Source organism: Labrus bergylta, chromosome 2 (genome assembly GCF_963930695.1).
Source record: "Labrus bergylta chromosome 2, fLabBer1.1, whole genome shotgun sequence".
NCBI lineage: Eukaryota > Metazoa > Chordata > Actinopteri > Labriformes > Labridae > Labrus > Labrus bergylta.
In genome coordinates this window covers 789876-812500 of record NC_089196.1, presented here as the reverse complement: position 1 = coordinate 812500, position 22625 = coordinate 789876, and the positions used below count along the sequence as shown (strand labels likewise).

Here is a 22625-nt window from a genome sequence, read left to right as displayed (position 1 = left end):
TGTGTCTGTGTGTGTGTGTTTGGTGGGTGTGTGTGTGTGTGTGTGTCTGTGTGTCTGTGTGTGTGTGTGTGTGTGTGTGTGTGCGCGCGTGTGTCTGTTTGTGTGTCTGTTTGTGTTGTGTGTGTGTGTGTGTGTGTGTGTCTGTTTGTGTGTGTCTGTTTGTGTGTTGTGTGTGTGTGTGTGTGTGTGTGTGTGTGTGTGTCTCTGTGTGCGTCTGTGTGTGTGTCTTTGTGTGTGTCTTTGTGTTTGTGTGTGTGTGTGTGTGTGTCTGTTTGTGTGTGTGTGTGTTTCTCTGTGTGTGTGTGTGTGTGTGTGCGTTTGTGTGTCTCTGTGTGTTTGTGTTTGTGTGTGTGTCTGTGTGTGTGTGTTTGTGTGTGTCTTTGTGTTAGTGTGTGTGTGTGTGTGTCTGTCTGTTTGTGTTGTGTTTGTGCGTGTGTCTGTCTGTTTGTGTTGTGTTTGTGTGTGTGTCTGTTTGTGTGTCTGTTCGCTTTCAACAAGCCTTATTTGATATAGAATTTGGAGAGTGAGTCCACCGATCTGTTTCCGAATGAACTGATTTGATTTTGTGACTCGTGTCAAATAACTGTGTGTAGTGTCAATCGGCAATGTATAAACTGTATGTATATAGAAAGGCACTTAACTTTAATTTGTATTTGAAATGATTAATTCTATTGTCTTGTTATTATTTTTGATAAACCTACTGTATATTTACCATACTTGCAGTCATTAGTCACACTGTTTGACAGACTATAAACAATTTACATTTACTATATTTATGCTCTATATTTAGGCTTGTGATGACATACAATACAACATAAATGCTTGTGTGATATTAATTATCTTGGAATTTCAAAAAAGGGGGAAACATGGATACAGTTTACTATTACCTGCAGTCATTACTGCAACTTACAATGTACCCACTCAATTTGTTCTTTAAATGATACTCATGCATGGTTGGAATACTTAATAGATTGTAAAATGATTGTGAGCAGCATGAAATCAAACAATTTTCAGAAAAGATCCCAAAGCCTTGCTCAGTTATCATATAACATTTTAATAATAGACAATTCTTTACACAAATTAAACTTTCCACATGCTGTAATTACAGGTCTATTTACAGAGAAAAATCGAGAATTAAAGAAATTGCATAGGCTATATAGAGAATGATTGAGAGATCTGATTATAAACAAATATTCTATAGTAAATTTGTTATGGGGGAAAAGATAAAAAACAAACTAAAATAATTTCTGAAATGTAGATTAAAAACCCTATATCTAAAAAATCTCCAAGTGAACTGATTACATTTCTCCTCTCCATCTGTATAAACAGTGACCCCCAAAGGTCACACGGGGGGCGCCAGATGACCATCACCTGTCAAAACAAAACAACACACTTTCACTGATCTCTAGAGTTTTTAGTGTAATCACTCATTTAATGTATAGGCCTAGCAATTAGTTACTGCTGTTGTACTGTTTCATCAATATATTTAGTCAAAGCTTGTCTAGCGCATAGCTCAAAAACATGTTATAGTGTGCTGTTACTTTTTAAAGGTGGTTCTGCCAGGGAAAAATATATTAAAGAGTCTTTTGATACGTCGATTTCCAATTCAGATTAACCGGATGGCCATCTTGATGAATCCAAACTAAGGAATTGGCGTTCAAAATTGAAGAGCAAAGACTTTAGAGAAGAAAGTTCAAAAGCCTTGCTTGAGCCAGAAAGAATCGATGTTTCCAAAAATTGTGCGTGAAAATAAAAGTTCGGCAGAGAGTCGTCTCTATGGCACAAACTTAAAAGAAGTGATTCGGACTGAAGTCCGAAGAGAAGCGAGCAAGAGCTGAAGCTCTAAACTTTGACAAACTAACAACCAAAAAACAACTGGAGATCTGAGCTGAGTGTGAACTCTTATCAGCTGGATGAGAGGAGGGCCGCCCACGGGTGACTCCCATTCTGACCGGAGGACAATTGTTTAAATTAAACCGAGTTTACTCAATAATACCACCAAGAATAAGAATCTAAACATATATATGTCACCATACATTCATTTCGATATTATTTCTATCAGATCTACGTTGATGTAGGTTCACATCATATGTTTAGACAAACATTTCTATCAGATTCATGTTGAGATGAAAATCACACCACCTGGGAACATCCTCAGTTAATCCCAGCCTGTATGTGAACAAAACCATGTTATACAGTCAGCATTCTTAATAAGACATAATAAAGTAGAAAAAGAAATTGGTGTCTTTAAATAACACCTTCTATAGCTAATATCAAAGAGTATGCTTTATACACGTCTAAATGTATAATTATGAAGGTTACGTATTCATGGATATTCTAACACTAGATGGCAATAGCGCTCCACATCAAATTCCTATTAAAACTATATTAACTCTTATTTGTATTCTGAACATCAGATTTTAAGTTTAAAAAGATGATTATAATACAGTCAATGTGACAATTACAAATATCTAGATGAAGAAAGACATAAATGTTCATTTGATGCAGAATTTAACACTGTGGTTTAATTCAGCTCTTCAGCAGCATTTCCACAGATGGTCAATTTTACGACTTTGCAGAGACTGGTTTCGGTCACAGTTCATGTCTTCCGGGTCAATTCGTAGATAGCAGAGTGTTCTGTTTCCGCTTGGCTGTTTACTCCAAGCGTTGTAAATGTTTATAATATCCTGTCTTCCAGAACCTGTCTGAGAGGGAGACTTAAATCATTGATCAGTTCCTTTGTTTCTTGGTAAAAAGTAACCAACATGTTAATCCACAGTCCTGAGTCCTGCAGGAAGAGAGGTGGTAAAACGTGGCTGCTAATATCGGCTACACCCACAAATTCGATTTTTCCTCTGCATCAGGCCCATGATCCACAGCCGTGTCTGATTGTTTGGCTGTGCTTTGATTGATGTGTATCAGGCGTTTTCGTTGTTTTTTAAGTTTGCATATGGGTGGAAATCACGCAGTGATGAACACAGTTGTTAACCATGTACCACCGATAGTGACTGTCAATTTTACACTAGACAGCAGGATTATTAGGAAATTACATTTCCACCCGGGGCTCTGAGACCCCTGACTACTCCATGTGTACCTTGCTTGCGCCCCCTGTATGTGGCACATCACAGCAGTCACACCAGAGACGGAGCAGAAAAGTGGTATGTGACCACAGAATGGACACGTAAAGTGTGCTCTCTTTGAGATTTCCTCGTCTGTCAGCACTGTGTGTGTATGTGGAGCTCATGCTGTGCTTACGCAAGTCTAAAGTGCAAAGTAAATACAAAAACTGAGACATCAATATTATGCTGTTGTGGAATCAATAAGAATGTAAGATGACGTGACAAAAGCTGAGTTTAGTAATGGCACTTTTGCACACAAAAAAGCAGTCTGAAAATGACTTCAGATTGAAGGCGTAATGTCACACGGGCGTAAATATCGCGGCTTGAAATGGCAGTCTGAAGAGGGTCTATAATACGACACTAACAATTTGTATTATCCATCCAAAATTCTATTCAGGCCTAATTATTTTTTTCTTTGTTAATATTTTTTATTGGGGATAACAAAAAACAATATGAGCACAGTACAAAGTTACAAGTGTAAACCCCCTCCCCCCCCACACATTTTTTTTACAGAACAGGAGCAATAAACAATGCCTCTGTATTGAAAGGAAATAATACAAGACCTTAAAGGCTTAATATGTGATTTTTCACACTTAAATGTAATATAAATCAAGTATATCCTCTGAAAATAACTCTGTGAGTCATGACTGTCTACAATGGGTGTAACACCCGAGTCCCACTGTCTGTGATGTTTTCAGAGTTTTCAGAGTCCTATCTTCAGTTTGTTTACATCGCCTGGACGGCCAGCTGACTCCTCCGCTCGAGTACAAAAGTTGTTTAATTGAGGGACTAGAGAAAAGAAGAATAACATACTGTACTCACTGCTTAACTGTGTTTCTAGATCACGCTCATTTCAGGTAAATTTACATGCAGTGTGAAGATACGAGCATAATAAAGATCGCTAGCATTAGCATGCTAACACAACAATGCAAGTTGTTTTGGGTTCATGCTGGTGCTCAAGGGCGACATCTGCTGGATCAAAAAATCACATATAAAGCCTTTAAAATGAAATATGTACAAGTAAACAAAAACAAACAAACAAAAGGTAAGTAAATATCAAATAGTGAAATAAGATAAATCACTTAAATTAAATCATAATAAAGAGATTTATATCAGAAAAATAAAATTCAGGCCTTATTGAATCTTATATATAATAATATAAAGCACAACAGAAACATTGTGTACATCCCCTACTGAAGCTAAAACCTTAAACATAATCACAACATATTCTAAACCTTGATCATTCCTCTACTGACACGTATCGTGGATTATACCAGAAATGTACACAACTTTTTCTGACAGGACGTGAAGGCAACACGAGGCCTGTATGAGCTCTAACTACTTCCTGTAAAGCGAGCGCAGTCAGCTGTCACAGTGTGAAAGGCGAGGAGAGGGATCGCAGCTGGGGCTATAATGTCTGATCTAAACACCAAGTTCAGCGGTTACACAATGACTCAACTCAACGAATTCTTGGAGGACGACGAGAAACTCACCAAGATTGTTCAGGAGATGGACGAGGTATGTCGAGCTCCTTAGTTTGTAGTCCAACGCTAGCAACCGACTCTCTTTTCTCGGTCACTGTTTTCCCCTCGACCCTTTGTTGTGCTTTCCCAGCACAGAGCCTCTTACATTCACGGAAATGGCTGCCTCGTTCCTCGTTAAAGACTTCTGCATGAAGACACTTTTGTCTGTGTGTTGTCAACCAAAGTTCATTGTTCCGAAACGTGAAACGGGCTACTAATCGTCATTCAAGGGTCAAGCATGGACAAGCATTGTCTCAAGTTTGAACACACCGGGATCCTGAGTTTGCGACATTATTACAAATAAACTGTCCAGACATCGACAGCTCCTCCATTCAGCTCTTATTTAAAGAACAAAAACGCTTAATGGCCGCACCGATACTGCTGAGTCATTTTTCAGAAAACAGCCTATTGGATTAAAAAATGGCACTAGCGCCGACACTGTTTTCAGACAGGTCGTCCTGCCAATCTGCATTCAAAAGTCTGCCATTTTCTGGGAAAGAGGTCAAGCCAAAGAAAACAGTCTCTCAAACCCTTAACCTTTCTGAGTGTAGCCCACAACCAGGACCAGGAGTGTACTTATGACGTCATGGACATGTTGGGCATCGCCTGCTTTACAGCAATGTGGATTCAGCAGATTGTTTACATTCAGGTGAGGTCTGATTTTACATGAAGGATGGATGAGTAGTAGTTGGCAAGTTGACACTTTAACCATTAATCTCCACACCGGCCATAGCTGTACTTGTCTGATAAGCAGCTGACAGGCTTATGTTTTTATACATCTATTACTGGCCTTATTCCCATGAAAGGGGTTTTGAAACACAGATGGACATTTGCCAATTGAAGTGGGAGTGCTGAAAGACTAGACAGTTTTTTTCAGATTATTTCTGCAGCTCTGTACCTCTCTGTTAAATGTTTTCATTCTCATTAGACCCTCTTCACATCGAGTGTTTGGAGAATTTTCCCAACGCGCTGATGTTGATAGATTTTAGTAGTGAGTCCTCGAGACCAACCATAGGGTCGATATTTTGAGCATCAAACACCTTATTTCTTGTATTCTGGGTTAGAACCCACACACACACACACACCCACACACCTCCATATTTACTAGCAGAAAAACACAATTGTGAAATTATAGCAGCAAAATGCATCAGAGCCTGTCAGGACAAGAGGACAACCTAAACACACACACAGGCAAACCCACACACAGAGACAGACAGGTAAACACACACACACACACACACACACACACACACACCCAGAAAAACAGACAGACACACACACACACACACACACACATAGAAACAGACACACACACACACACAGAAACAGACAGACACACACACACACACACACACACACACACACACACACACACATAGAAACAGACACACACACAGACACACACACAGAAACAGACAGACACACACACACACACACACAGGCAAAAAAACACACATATTGGTCTTACATAAACATGAAATGAAAACCATGTTTATTAGTTTTTAGTTTTATTTGATATAAAATATCCCATTATTAAAGTCTGCTGCTGCTCAGGGTAACTCTCAGGGCTGTCAGGTTAATAGACTCAGTGCAGTGTGGGATCAATGATTACCACTGTCTCACATGAATGAGTCCTACATTCAGGAGATACTGCGTCCTGTCACAACATGGACTTCTGCAGCACCGTCATCCCTGGTTTAAATTCTGAGACGGCTCAACATAACTCTGATTTTTCAGCTTTTCTGCACGTTTCGATCTGACACTCACCGAACAAAGGGCTCCGCCTCCTCCTTGTGTCAGTGTTTCAAATCAAATTGAATTGTGGCCCAGCAGTCAGGTTAACCCTCTCCAAGTTTCAGCAAATACCAGCCACATTAAGTGTGTTTACTTTGCTCACTTCAAGAGCATCTCTGTCTGTCTGTCTGGAGCTTTAACTCTCTATGCTGAAATGTCTCGACTTCGGAGTCACCCGAGCCCAGAGCAGTAGAATCTCCTTTACAATGGGTCTACCTGCTGAAGGTGTGTTTCAACCGGTGACTAGAAGCGTGCTGTGGCTCTGACTCATTCTCTCGGCTGTAAATACGGTCACTCCCTAAAGCAGGGCTTTTCAAACTCAACAAGGTAAGTGAACATCATGAAGTCCAACCTCTGACATGACTCAGTGATGTGTTTTTGAAGAAGTGGTATAAATGAAATAAGACCTGTAGTGAAAAACTGTTAAATCAAATCAAGTTGAATTCACTGTATACAAATGTTTATTCCAAAGTGGAGGGTACTCTGTCAGAATATCTGAGAGTCTTAAATCAGGAAGACTAAAATAAAAGTTAAAGTTAGAGCTTCTCCTTTTGGAGGACAAGCTGACATTTATAACGTTTCCCCTGCGGTGTCAAACAAACCTCTGCTCTGCTCCTCTGTGTGTGTTTCTCTTTGTTTTTTTACACACACCTGACTCTCTCCACATGCAGGGTTGAACCAAGTAGAGGCTTTGATTGGCTGATAAGCGTCATGATTTACAATGACTTCACCGGTCTGTGACTATCTGAGCCGCTAAACTCACTTCTGAACACACAGTACAAACTTTGACGGTTAAAATAAATGACCATAAATTTAAAGAACTGAGAACTATCTTCTAGCTCATTGTCTTTATGTTGACTAAAGTGATCTGTCAGAGTGGAGGTGCAGAAAGCTTCTCGGGAATTTACCGTCTGAATACCACCTTGAGACAGAGCAGATGATGATGAATCAGGCCGTGTGTTGCCTAAAGACTAGTCAACGAGTGAGAATTTCAAAGTGCTTCGTTGATGGAGAAGTCTCCTGGAACATCCCTAGTAGTAGAGGAACTTGGGGCCCCTAAAAGTTGAGAGACCCCTACCCAAGGTAGAACAAAGCACAACCATATTTTTTCATAACTTGAACATGTCTAGTTTATGAAACGGATAGTTGTATGAAAATATTTTACAGCAAAATAACCTTTTTTGGATGTTTTATGCAACGGAAATAGGTCAAATTAGGGCTTCTCCAAAAGTGACAGCTCTAGCCTTATCACATGTATCTCTGGGAATCAGAATTTCACCAAATTTGGACAGAATGTTCACAGATAGTTATTAGTTACAATTATGTAAAGTTTTTTATCAATACCATTTTCAATTTTTGAATTTTTCACACTTAAACACACATGTAGTTTAGGTGGAAATTGAAAATTGAAACAAAAATTCAAAAGGTATGTATATCAAAGTCTGTCATTTTTTAAGTAAGGACACCAAACATTAAAATATGTCATTGTTGTCTTTAGACTGTTATCTCAACATAAAAGCAAGTTATGTGACTTTTTACTTGACCCTATGCTGTCACCAGCCCCTAACAGGAAACTAGTGCAGCCAGGATTTCAGGGCGACCTGGTACAATGGGGCCCTATGGATGTGTATGTGGGAGGAGGTGGCCACAAACAATAGATTAAGACTTAACAAGACACAATATAATTGTATTCTGTAATATATATATATATATATATATATATATATATATATAATTAAACATTTTATAGTTATTCCTAATACATTTTGTCTCATATTTTCTATCTTACATATGATTTATATGATGACACTCAGAGTCAACCCGCTGCTTTCAACAACATTGTCACCTATGACATTGTTTCTATTTCATTCTAAAAAATTAAAGCATTGTCTTGACATCAGTTGTGAAATTTTAATGAACTAAAAAGCAGTATTGATATATATATAACCTTGAGTTCTTGGAAATTAAATATACTTCATATAGTCTATTTGTATATCGGCTATACAGCCTGTTGTAGTTTTTTAAATGTATTTCAGTCATATAAAGATGGTGTGTAGTCACCATATCTTCTGCTTTTAAGAAGAACCCTAGTTACTCCAGAGGATACACTGGATGAAGGGATAGTTTTTATAATACCCTAAGTATGATAAAGTGTTAAAGCTACAATAGCTAATTTTGTTTAATGATTTATCAGGCAACCAATGGAGCTGGGATACAAAACAATTCTTATGATGGCGTAAATGTGTGTAAGGTAAATTAGGATAACAATCATGCAAACATGTTTATAAAAAACGTCTTTATACACTTATTTTACCTCATTATATATAATGACATTTGATTTTAAATGCTAATTACAAAGGATGATTTCCACTTTTAGACAATATGGCTGTGAACCTGAGAGCTTAACACCTTGCAACTAAAAACCTTTGTGTTACACTAAGCATCCCCTGGAGACAAAGTTTGACCTCTTACCTCACAGGAGCTTTAAGAAAACAACTGCTGCAGAAAATAACCATCAACAAAGTCAACCAACCAAACATCACAACTAAATCAAGACATCACAACTAAATCCAGACACCATAACTAAATTAAGACATCACAACTAAATCAAGACACCATAACTCAATCAAGACACCACAACCAAATCAAGACACCATAACTAAATCAAAACACCACAACTAAATCAAGACACCACAACTAAATCAAAACACCACAACTAAATCAAGACACCACAACCAAATCAAGACACCACAACTAAATCAAAACACCACAACTAAATCAAGACACCACAACTAAATCAAAACACCACAACTAAATCAAGACACCACAACCAAATCAAGACACCACAACCAAATCAAGACACCACAACTAAATCAAAACATCACAACTAGATCAAGACACCACAACCAAATCAATACACCATAACTAGATAATTTTATCAAAAGCGAGGATCTAGAGAGGAGGAAAATGATGTCAGTAAGTGCAAATGAACAGCTTTAAGTCAGATCGGACACTAATGCTGACAGGCAGTGCACAGAGGCAAAGCACAACATTGACAGCTGTTCTTGGGAGTTCAATTAGTATAGAAACCATCTTAAAATCATGTTTATCAAACAAAAACCATCGTCATTACCATCATCATCAATAATAATTAGGTTATGTTGTCTTGATTTGGTTGTGTTGTCTTTGGTTGTGTTGTCTTGATTTGGTTGTGTTGTCTTTGGTTGTGTTGTCTTTGGTTATGGTGTCTTGATTTAGTTATGGTGTCTTGATTTGGTTGTGTTGTCCTGATTTGGTTGTGTTGTCTTGATTTGGTTGTGTTGTCTTTGATTGTGGTGTCTTAATTTAGTTATGGTGTCTTGATTTAGTTATGTTGTCCTGATTTGGTTGTGTTGTCCTGATTTGGTTGTGTTGTCTTGATTTGGTTGTGTTGTCTTGATTTGGTTGTGTTATCTTCGTTTGGTTGGTTGACTTTGTTTATGGTTATTTTCTGCAGCAGTTGTTTTCTTAAAGCTCCTGGGAGGATTGTTTTGGTTGGTTATGGAGCTCACTTAAACTTATACTGATATCGTGAAATGGTTTACAAAAGCAAACAAGACCTTAAGATAGAATATATTTTCTTCTGTGAAGTTATTCTTATTTGTTACTGCTTTTAGCGGGTTGGTGTCATTTTCTACAGCCAAGATTCAGAGTTAGGGATATATTTGACGGTTCAAACTTGGCAGAAGGAGATTTTTCATCAGTAAACACAACTTACACAAGCACAGGACAAGATCAGCGAAGAGATAAGAGGTCAAACTTTGTCTCCAGGGGATGCTTAGTGTAACACAAAGGTTTTCAGTTGCAAGGTGTTAAGCTCTCAGGTTCACAGCCATATTGTCTAAAAGTGGAAATCATCCTTTGTAATTAGCATTTAAAATCAAATGTCATTATATATAATGAGGTAAAATAAGTGTATAAAGACTTTTTTATAAACATGTTTGCATGATTGTTATCCTAATTTACCTTACACACATTTACGCCATCATAAGAATTGTTTTGTATCCCAGCTCCATTGGTTGCCTGATAAATCATTAAACAAAATTAGCTATTGTAGCTTTTTTTAACACTTTATCATACTTAGGGTATTATAAAAACTATCCCTTCATCCAGTGTATCCTCTGGAGTAACTAGGGTTCTTCTTAAAAGCAGAAGATATGGTGACTACACACCATCTTTATATGACTGAAATACATTTAAAAAACTACAACAGGCTGTATAGCCGATATACAAATAGACTATATGAAGTATATTTAATTTCCAAGAACTCAAGGTTATATATGTATCAATACTGCTTTTTAGTTCATTAAAATTTCACAACTGATGTCAAGACAATGCTTTAATTTTTTAGAATGAAATAGAAACAATGTCATAGGTGACAATGTTGTTGAAAGCAGCGGGTTGACTCTGAGTGTCATCATATAAATCATATGTAAGATAGAAAATATGAGCAAAATGTATAAGGAATAACTATAAAATGTTTAATATTTTATATATATATATATGGTGACAGCATGGGGTCAAGTGAAAAGTCAAATAACTTGCTTTTATGTTGAGATAACAATCTTAAGAAGATAAAAATGACATATTTTAATGTTTGGTGTACTTACTTAAAAAATGACAGACTTTGATATACATACCTTTTGAATTTTTGTTTCAATTTTCGCCTAAACTACATGTGTGTTTAAGTGTGAACACATTAAAAAATTGAAAATGGTATGATAAAAAACTTTACATAATTGTAACTAATAACTACCTGTGAACATTCTGTCCAAATTTGGTGAAATTCTGATTCCCAGAGATACATGTGATAAGGCTAGAGCTGCCCCTTTTGGAGAAGCCCTAATTTGACCTATTTTCGTTTTTTGGTAAGATGCATAAAACATCCAAAAAAAGTTATTTTGCATTAAAATATTTTTATACAACCATCCGTTTCATAAACTAGACATGTTCAAGTTATGAAAAAATATGGTTGTGCTTTGTTCTACCTTGGGTAAGGGTATCTCAAAAACTAAAGCCTTTTTGGGGGGTTTGTTCCTCTACTATAGTGGTGATGGATATTGAATGATCCCCTTCAAGTTGACTGCTATAGTTAAGATGATATGCCATGAGGTCTTGGCGTGTTGTGAGATGCTGAAGGATTCTGGCAAAGATTAATCAATGTTTGAACTTTTGAATTGTTCTCTAATTTGGATTCAACTTGTTGTTTTCCCTCCAAGCTCCTGTGAGATGGAAACATATTACAGAAACATGATTCTTATTGTGGATTACTACATTAGCTTTCCAAAAGCCAGGTCTGTTGTCCGTCCAGACAAGCTTAACCTACATTCCCTGTTCTGATTTAGCCTGTGTGTAGAGACTCATGTAGAATCATTCCAGGCTGACAGCTACGTGTTAGCTTTGACAAGCCTGCAGTTATGTTTACGATTTAAAGATCTTTTTCAGCATGCTTTACGTTTCATGGCTGCTCACCTCATGATGTGATGATTCACAGAGCCACTGTAATTAACATATTTAGCTGTTTTATCTTGCCTCAGTCACCTTACTGTTTAAAAATCACAACCTGGACCTTATTTTTAAGGACACTCGATCAAAAAATCTTTAAGATGGCTTTTTCCTAACGACTAAACTCCCTCATGGTCATGGACTAATGTGAAGTTCAGACCCAGAAAACAGACAAAATGGAGAACACATTGTTCTGAATTATTAACAACACTTAAACATAGTAGAGTAAAGATAAATGTAGAAAGAAGGTCTACATGTTCAGAAAGAAGCGTGCTCAACTACTGTTTGTTTAGTCTTGTTTAAAACGCAGTGGATTATGGGATATGTACCGGTGGTTCCTTCTAGGTTCATGTGAATGTGTGTGAATGGATAAGTTAATACTGATGGACTCTTTACTCAGCAGCCTCTACCATCAGTGTGTGAATGTGTATGAATGGATGAGTTAATACTGATGGACTCTTTACTCAGCAGCCTCTACCATCAGTGTGTGAGTGTGTATGAATGGATGAGTTAATACTGATGGACTCTTTACTCAGCAGCCTCTACCATCAGTGTGTGAATGTGTATGAATGGATGAGTTAAGACTGACGGACTCTTTACTCAGCAGCCTCTACCATCAGTGTGTAAATGTGTATGAATGGATGAGTTAATACTGATGGTCTCTTTACTCAGCAGCCTCTACCATCAGTGTGTAAATGTGTATGAATGGATGAGTTAATACTGATGGTCTCTTTACTCAGCAGCCTCTACCATCAGTGTGTGAATGTGTATGAATGGATGAGTTAATACTGACGGACTCTTTACTCAGCAGCCCCTCTGTGCTCCCTCTAAAGCCACGCCCCTCACTTATATGCACGTATACAGTAACCTTTCTAATCAGACAGAGCGGTGGCTTAACTGACACCTGCTGATCTATTGCTGTACTAACACCTGGGAATGCACCTTCCTTAACAAATGAATTGTATTTGCATTCCCACAAACAATGCCGCCTGGTGCCTACATGAGATTTACATTTGGGACAGTTTGGTAAAATTCCTGTTTGGACTTCTCATAGATATACGGAGATATGTAGATATATTATACTGTGACTCGTTTCTTGTTTCATAATGAAGGGCTTCATGGCAGTCACTCAATGACTTCCCTCACAGGCATTCATTAAGGGAGCATTATGTAAGAGATCTTGTCTACACTGAGGTTCAGAGGGTTGTTATAGACACTTCTGACACGTATTTATTTTTCTTTTTTAGATGCAGGAAGTCCAGAACAGCAAGGAGAAGACATTGATCAGCAACCGAACCCTGGCAGAACAAAACCTTGCCCTGCAGCCCAGACTGGAGCACAAGAAAGAGCAGCTGACCAAGAGCTACAACAACCTGCAGGAAAGTTTTGAGTCGTATCAGCTACGAAAGTCCACCTTAGGTAAAGCTGCAGTGTAGCTATTGTAAGAATAAGAACTTTTTCAATCATTACTTAACTGTACCCAACAATTACAAAATCTGAACGCATTTTGAACTAATTACTAAACAATGCATGTGGGGCACGCTGAGTAATGTCACAATATTCAAAGTGCAGATTACCGATTACAGCTTTTCCTCTTTTGTTAATTATCATCTCTATAAATATTATTTTGGTAACTGGCAGTACATTGTATCTGTAAATAGTTGATATATGTTTGAATTTTGAGATGGCATTTGATTTCACAGAACATAGAACCAAACAATAATTCAGCAAATGTTACTTGGACAGGTAAAAACATGTATCGATATCTAATTCTGCATCTAGCTAACCAGCTAGCTGTCTTCTCTATAGTTCTTCAACTCTGAGTCTCAGTCAGTTCAAAGCTGTATTTGTCTCAGATTACCTCAAACCTCAGAGAACATTATCTATATGTACAAGTGTTTGAACATTGTTATGTCATTACAGGAACATGAGGTGTTATGTAATGTTTCCTAGCACATTGTTTGTTCCCATGCAGGGTAGAGCACCAGCTGTAGAGACCGGTTTCCCCAGTTCTCATATTTCTAAACAGACGCCTTAGTAGTCTGGAGTCTGAAGTTACTGTTATGATGCCGTAAAGTCCCAGATCCTTCATCACATGAAGGTGTAGGGTGCAGTGTCAACCCTTCTGATGCACTTTTACCTACACTGTCTTCAGTCTAAGATAAAAAGAACTGCAGTAGTGGTAGAGTTGGTTGGACTCTTTACACAGCAGCCTCTACCATCAGTGTGTGAATGTGTATGAATGGATGAGTTAATACTGATGGACTCTTTACTCAGCAGCTTCTACCATCAGTGTGTGAATGTGTATGAATGGATGAGTTAATACTGATGGACTCTTTACTCAGCAGCCTCTACCATCAGTGTGTGAATGTGTATGAATGGATGAGTTAATACTGATGGACTCTTTACTCAGCGGCCTCTACCATCAGTGTGTGAATGTGTATGAATGGATGAGTTAATACTGATGGACTCTTTACTCAGCAGCCTCTACCATCAGTGTGTGAATGTGTATGAATGGATGAGTTAATACTGATGGACTCTTTACTCAGCGGCCTCTACCATCAGTGTGTGAATGTGTATGAATGGATGAGTTAATACTGATGGACTCTTTACTCAGCAGCCTCTACCATCAGTGTGTGAATGTGTAGGTGTGACCTGTGGTGTAAAAGAGCTTTGAGGAGTCAGAAGACGGGAAATGAAATATACAAGCTGAAGATCATTTACTATTTACCGAGTCAAGGGAGTGACAATACTTGTGACGCATTGGTTGCCAAGCTGCGGTTTCATAATAGCATGCTAACCATTCTGCTGGGCTGATATAAGGTTGACTTTGCCCTCTTGGCTGTAAGGCTATAAACTCTTAATTCTTTAGTGCAGTCATGGATACAACACACATGGTTAATCACATTATTTGTGAGCTTTCAAATGTTTAACTTGTATTTCTCTATGGCCAGAATGGAGCATTGCAGAGTTTAATTTCTATTCACAGAAAGATTCAAAATGAACTTTATTGTCTCCAAAAGTGAGAAATGTGTCTCATGCTCTTCACTCGCCCTGCAGCCATAAAAAGACAACAATCAACATCATTCATAATAAACAGCAAACACTGTACATAGTTAAATAATGTCCAGAAAAAATAATTAGAATATAAATATCATCAGGTTGTTAAAATACCAGTGCACAAAGGCAAAGACAAATGATAGTCCAGTGCCTAGCCTGTCTTATTTACCACTATTGAAAAGATTTCTAGACATTCTAGACTTTTGTGAAATTAAGGTTACCCGATAATGTTAAATTTAAAGCCATTAAGTTATTGTGCAAAATGTTGTCTAATTACCGTAAATCCTCAAATAATTATGGAGGCCTTTATTGACTTTATTGCAGAAAGTACCACGCTGTATATAAAGCAGGCTTGTATTAGGAGGCAGGCCTTTATATAAAAATATTTTTTTCAAGTTTTTCATACTAATAGGACAAAATAATTGTTTCAAACCAATACCCTTAGCCCCACAAATGACTGAACACATAGGATCTCAATTCAATCGATTTAGATTCTTTGGGTCACGATTCGATTTTAATTCAATATTGATCAATATGCTTCGTTATGGATTCAATATTACACAGATGAGAGAAGTACCCAGATAACTCGTCACAGTACCTTCTGATATTTGTTAAATAATGATGTGTTTGTATTTGTTTAAAACAAACTGACTCAAGAATGTATTTTATTGTTGCATTATTCTTTAATAAATAAAGAAAATCAAACATTAAAGTACAGTATGATCTAAAGTACACTTTTGTGTCTGACCTGAATTCACAGCACCCACAGTGCCCCCAGTGGAGAGGGATGTCATTACAACAACAACTAAAATCGATCTCAGGATTTCCCTAAATCGATATTGAATTTTTAAAATAATAATTGCAATTAATTGATGAATATATATTTTTTTAACCATCCCTACTGCCAGAGGACTGGACACAGAGTGTGACCAAAGTACGAAGGGGTTTAGATTTGAAATCAGAAAATAACTTAGTAAATGGACTTGAGCTTGTTTATTTCTTTTCTAGTCTTTCCGCAGGTCATATTTACACATTCACACACTGATGGTAGAGGCTGCTGTGTAAAGAGTCCATCAGTATTAACTCTTCCATTCACACACTGATGGTAGAGTCTGCTGAGTAAAGAGTCCATCAGTATTAACTCATCCATTCATACACATTTACACACTGATGGTAGAGTCTGCTGAGTAAAGAGTCCATCAGTATTAACTCATCCATTCATACACCACAGATGAAGCAGCGGGAGCATCTTGGGGTTAAGTGTCTTTCCCTGACATGTGGCCTCAGAAGCTAGGGGATCCCCAGACCATCCGGTTTAGAGATGACCCACTCTAGCACTGATCCACAGCCACCTTTACTTTTAGTGTCTGAAAGCAGGGTTTGGAAAACCTGTCCACTCTGCTGTGTGAGAGTGTTTGACTTAGACTGTATTTTAAACCCTGAGCCAGTCCTGCTTTAATCCCAGAGAACTGACTGCATTAAGCTTACGTTTAAGTAAGTGTACGTTTTGACAAAGTATTTAATGACCATTTTGAGGTTGAAGAAAACGTCTTGGAGTGCAATGGTTACTTTGGAATCACTGAATATAGATTAGTTTTTACTTTGAGAAGCAAAGGTGGAGAATCATTATGACACAACATGACATCTCCCTCACTGTTCCTTACTCAGTCATGTTCTATATCTGCAGAATCTTGAACGCTTTTTGATGCACTCTCTGTGTCAATATCTGTCTAAACTTACATCAGAGTTTTAATGAAATCCAATGACACTCCATTGTTGATGGACGATGTCAAAAGAAGATAAAGGCTTGCAGTTCCAGAAGTAGTGTTGTATCTAATTATGCACAAAAGCCTTAAAAGCTCATTTGGCTTCATTCAGCGATCACTATGGTTACAGTTCATGATATCACATGTATGGTTGGAGCTACATCGTCTGCATGCTAAATATCTCGTTTCATGTCTTAAAAAAGCTTTACATGCCTTTGCTCAGTTCAGGTTGTTCATTACTTGAACATTTGTGATGTTCTGCTGTCTCTTGTTATTAACAGACCATCAATCAGGAAACACTTCTCTGGACACTTTGCTGGCCCTCCTGCAGGCCGAGGGAGCTCAAATAGAGGAGGACACAGAGGTAAGCATGAATACCTCCATTCACACACTTGACATGCCAACACAGTTTCTCTTATTATGTTTTGTGGAGAGTTTATTAGTACCTTACACATATAAAGAGCTGCAACACACTTTTCTGTTCACTTTTTTTTTACCTGAATGTAAAGAACTGTGATGATATTCTAGCCAAGAATATCCAGGTTTCATATCCCAGATGTGTAAATGTTTAGGTGGACATTATATTTATAATGTACCTTGACTGTCACATAAATTGAATTATACTGAACTATCGACATGATGCTTTGATTTCTCTTTAAATAACACACAATGTATAATTCAGTTGAAGTAGCAGAATGTCTTCAGATGACCTGGACAGTTTGCCATTCAACTGCATTTCTCCAGACGTGCGTTGATGGTCTCCTCCCGGTTAGAAGACGTTACCTCATTGAGCAGCGAGGTCACTAACAGTACAACAGCATTGACATGTGGTGACACAGAGAAACCCTTAGAACTTAAAGTGAATAACAAACCACCTCAAAGCTTCTAAAAGTCCAAACTGGAGTAATACAATCATTTCACCTCATTGGTCCATCGTTTAAGCTTTTCTTACTTCAATTAGTTTTTTACTCTGTGAACAAAGTTAGAACTTCCTCAGACCAACACATGCTTTAATGTACAACATGTTGAAACTATATTCAGTAAAAAAAAAAAACGTTTAGACAACGTGATTTACTAATGCATCAAATGACCATGAAGCTGACGCCTTCTCATCCTGATGTTACTTTAAATCTTTCATCTTAATTCAAAGACTTCACTATCCAGATGATGACAACAAGGGCATGCAGGGTACTTAGATGAAACTTCTACTCGTCTTCACCTCAGCGCTCTCGTCCTGACGCACCAATCGTCCTTATATGGAGAGATGGGGGGAGTGGTGGTGCTGTGATTGAGTCTGTGGACAGGCGTCTGTCGATTAGAACGATTCTGATTTACATACCTGAGGTGGTGAGAACAAAACTGGCCAATGCACACGTGTCATGAATCTGACGGTGATTTATTTTATGTGCAGAGTAAGAACATTTCTTAGTGAATGAATGAAGGCGTCTTCTTTGTTTTTTTCTTTCATTATATGACTGCATACATCAGAATGATAGTTGTTAGCTGGGCTATTAAATTTTTATATCTTAGAGCACTTTATGAGGGACTGGTTTGTGATGATTCATGACTTTTATTTCCAACATAGATACTGTAGATAGATAGATAGATAGGTAGGTGCTTTATTATCTGTATAAAGGAACACAACACTTAGTTGACAGTTATCCTGTACAGCAGCATCTAGGTCATGAACATATAAAAATATAAAGTTATGTACATACAATAAAAGGTTAATGACTCATGTTTGGTGAATTTTAGTGTTGAATAAACCTCAGTTAAGACTTCTCTACTTCTGTCTGAACTGTCCCACATCTCTTTGTGTTTCACAGAACATGGCTGACTCCTTCCTGGATGGGGACATGACCCTTGACTCCTTCATCGATGCGTACCAGAGCGACAGAAAGCTGGCTCATTTGCGGAGGGTTAAGATTGAAAAGCTGCAGGAGATGGTCCTGCAGGGCCAGCGGCTCCCCCAGGCCTCTGCCCCTTCCTCCCGATGTCAGGATGTGTCAGCAGCACCCAGGTCTTCATCCTCCTCTCTTCTGACAGAGCCCAGCAGCAGCAGCTCCTCCCCTCTAGCCCAGCCCAGGAGGAAGCCTCCCCTCCCTCCAGCCCAAGCAGCCCCAGCTCTGAATACTGTTCCAGCTGCCCAGCCTCCGGTTTTCTTCTCAGCATCACCATACCCACCAATCCCTCCCCGAACAGGCCAACCATTCCCCAACGTCTCCTCTGGCTACTCCAACCACTTCCTGTCTCAGTACCCCCCTGCTCTGCCTCAGAGGCCCAGTCCTCGCGTGGCCCAGCAGCCTGGCTTCATCATGCAGTAAATCAAGGGCAGGCAGGGCGTCTCAGACTTTTCACAACTGGATCTTCTATAGGAACATTTCTTCTATGTCATTAGCCTTTTATGAATACGACCAATCACACCACGATGCAGACCTGCTCTGGCTGCTCTGGTCATGTTCATCTGAAGCAAGACTTTTGTGGATTAGGGCTCTACTCTCCATGCCATCAACACTCCAGACACAACAAGACCGGCCTAGAATTCTGACAGCCTGGGCCCTCGCAGGCTGTACTGAAACACGTGTCCCCTGAGCTGGGACTTTTTCATTTATCTGCACTTTATGTCTCCACAAAGTCTCCCAAGCTCTGCATGCCAATTCTTCTCTTCTCTCTTAGCCTTTTCATTTGACGTGTTCTTCAATCTTTTAAAGGGCACAAAATCATCTCAGAGAACACGTCGTTACTCTCTGCAGCACACTCATTCACTGCTAATTGATATGCAAGCAAGGAGAGACCCTGATCACTGTGCAATTTGAACCCAAATATTCTCCCAATATATTCAGGCAAAAATTGCAACTATACTGTGATTCTTTATATTTAAAATAAATCACAAGGTACTGAGAAATATTTGACTTCAACACCTTTTTATGATCTAAAACTAATGGGGTCATGTTGATAACAGTCAGGGTAGAACAATGAACAAGTCTCATTAACATGTGGATGTTCCTAAAGAGGGGGGAGGAGCTATTGGAACAAACTAACAAGCCGATTGGCCCTTGCCTGAAATGAAGGATTTCTGTATAGCCATACAGTGCACTCCTTATGTGTTGTTTTTTAGGATATTTTGGTTATGAAACACTCCTTAATGATGTCTTTTGTTTTGGAACTCCACACAGGATAAGGGAGGCGATGCCAACGGTTCATTGGCTCTCATATGGACCTGCTCAGTTTTCCTCTCTGAGCACCAAAGACTCCCTACATTAGCTCTTTGTTTTTGATTCTTTCTAAAGTGAAACATTTTTCGAGGTAGTCCATGTTCGTTCCCTACATATCGGTGGTGATTCTGTTAGCCAGACTTTCCACATGTGGAACTTGCAAGATGGTGGTCTTGGCTTTAGGAGGAATCTTTTTTTGGTGCGATTTAAAAAAACAAACAAAAAAAAACACCTCATTCTTCCCAAAGGCTGTATCTCACACTGTTGAAGAGCCATGAGTGCCTACACTTGAAATCATCATGTCCTGCTGACAATGACATCTTTCTCCATGCTCATCTGTAGCCTCCCCCCACACCCTTCAAAGAAACAACTGGCCTAACATCTGATTTCCCTCCTCCTGTCTGTCAGGGTTCAATTTCTTTAGCAGAGGGCAAGGATAGAGTGATACTAAACATGTCTAGCTTTTGATTCTCTTTCATTCTTCCAGCATCGTTTTGAGGTTTTCCCCCGGGGTTGACATTCAGCGTCTCTGCATGTTTTGTTGCTGTTTAACGTTTAGTTTTGTAAAAATAACAGGGCTCAGGAATGTTTTCTGTAATCATTTGGTGATACTTTGTCACCCTAAGCTAAACTTCTTTTCCCACTAAATAGACAAAGCTTATTGCCAGGAGGCAAACAACAAAAGGTTCCCATTAACATCTCCATGAACCAGCTAACAGCGGATGATTCTGTCTGCATGCTCTTTGTGTTTGCTCTCAAGATTCCTCTTTAATACTTTTTTAAGCTGCTGAGCTGCCTTTTACTTTTCAACTGATCCTCTGTATGCATCGTTTTCTATGTGGTTGGTGAACTTTTCAGTGTAATGTTGTAGTTATTTACTTAGTACAGCTGAATGTTTAAGTTGAATTCAATGTTATTTTCAAGTTCAATAAATCTCAAAGTTTTGTATCAGATTTGATCCAGTTGCATTAATGAGTGTTACTGGGTTGATACCGCACGGCCTTTTTAATCAACTCTGGGAGAAGAACAGGAATACTTATCTTTACAATATAAACCACATGTGAATGTGATGCTGACTACAGAGACTACAATCACTCATGTTTAGAACAAATACTCCAGGCATTCATTTATCCCACCATGGTCTCAGTACTCATCACTGATTGGCTGCAGGGTTTACAATTCCTGACAGTCAATGGTAAGAAAAAGATACAAATGGGTTCTGCTTGAAATAAAACCATGTCCTTAAGAGAAGTGAAAATGAAATTCTGTTGATATAAAATATGAATAAAAAAACATAAAATTTAAGTTTGCACAAATCAAATGTAGGAATCTGCTGCTCTACATATAACGATGAGCACACACCTGAACACACACCTGTGTGTATCCTTACACAATAAGATGAACACACCTGTGTGTATCTTTATCTTTTGGAGCGGTGGAGAGTGTGCTGACTGGAAACATCAGCCAGTGGTATGTGAACAGAACTGTGTGTGACTGAAGAGCCCTGCAGAGGGTGCTGAAGTCCACAGAGTGTATCATGGACTCCTCACCCTCTGATCATCCTCAAGGAGGAGCAGAGCCAGAGGCCATCAACAGACTATTTGTTACATCAAGTCCCTCAGGCTGTCAGGACTGTTGACTCCGCCCTCCTCAGGTCAAAACATTTCACCTCATCAGCATAGCACACTATGTAACATACATGATGCACACACAATCTACACATTTGACACTTAACACCTTGACACTTTACTCTGCACACTTTGATATCTTTTACATCATTATACAATTTGTACATTTATATATTTTTCTTAATCTTATATTTCTACATGTACTGGTATATATGTATCTCATTATAATGTTTGAGTGTTTATTGCATGGCCTTGCAGAACAGTCACAACAATTCACTGAGCATGTGACAAATCAAATCTTGAATATAGAGTATGGAAGGGTGCACACCTTAGGTTAAAGGCATATGTTTAAAGCAGGTGATGAGAAAGGAAGGAAGGTGATGAGAAAGAGTGTGCAGAGCGCCTGGTCACAATTTGTGCAAGAGTGCATGAAAGCAGAATTTAAGAGAACAGTGGATGTTGCAAAAAGGGGGCAGATGATTGAGCAGGAAGACTCCGTTATAGCTGAGAAGATAACAAAATGTTCCGTTTTAATAAGACTGTCGAGCAACATTAATCTGATATCTATATAGGCTACGTAGATTTATTAAATTCTTGTTTTTATTTTCAAACAAAAATATTTCTCCTTTTTTTTTATAAATCCATGTGTATTGCCAGTTCATGTCAGGAAAGTTCCCGATGGATTTCCCTCATGGAATTCATTTCCTTTTCGTCATATGGACATGTTAATTTGTCTTTTCAGTTTAGTTCTTTTTATCTCTACTTCTTCTTTCTTAAGGAAATAAAGTATGGCTTATATCTTTGCCAATTATTTGCCATTATATTTTCTTTACTATATTGTATAGCCCATAAAATCCAGCTTTTGCGTGTTAAGTAATTGTTATTAAATATTGTTTATATTATTTTTGTAAGCTTACAGGAAATGTCATCTTTCAGGAACTACAGTTGAGCTTCCGATGTCTCTTGTGTTTGATTG

The 22625-nt window shown here is 38.4% G+C and overlaps 1 protein-coding gene across 1 annotated transcript; it reads left to right on the top strand.

The window, feature by feature from the left end:
- Nucleotides 1-4469: 4469 nt before the first annotated feature.
- vps37ba (VPS37B subunit of ESCRT-I a) lies at nucleotides 4470-20974 on the top strand. The gene is made up of 4 exons (XM_020658002.3): nucleotides 4470-4637; nucleotides 13228-13399; nucleotides 17088-17170; nucleotides 18633-20974. Exons 1-4 carry the CDS (start codon nucleotides 4533-4535, stop codon nucleotides 19128-19130), a joined length of 858 nt encoding a protein of 285 aa, XP_020513658.1. The 5' UTR covers nucleotides 4470-4532; the 3' UTR covers nucleotides 19131-20974.
- Nucleotides 20975-22625: the final 1651 nt, after the last annotated feature.

Bases quoted from the DNA above. Each gene is read 5' to 3' on its own strand.
- vps37ba (XM_020658002.3), top strand. From the start codon at position 4,533: ATGTCTGATCTAAACACCAAGTTCAGCGGTTACACAATGACTCAACTC. The intron at 4,638-13,227 runs GTATGTCGAGCT...TTTCTTTTTTAG, and splicing joins TTGTTCAGGAGATGGACGAG to ATGCAGGAAGTCCAGAACAG. The intron at 13,400-17,087 runs GTAAAGCTGCAG...TGTTATTAACAG, and splicing joins GCTACGAAAGTCCACCTTAG to ACCATCAATCAGGAAACACT.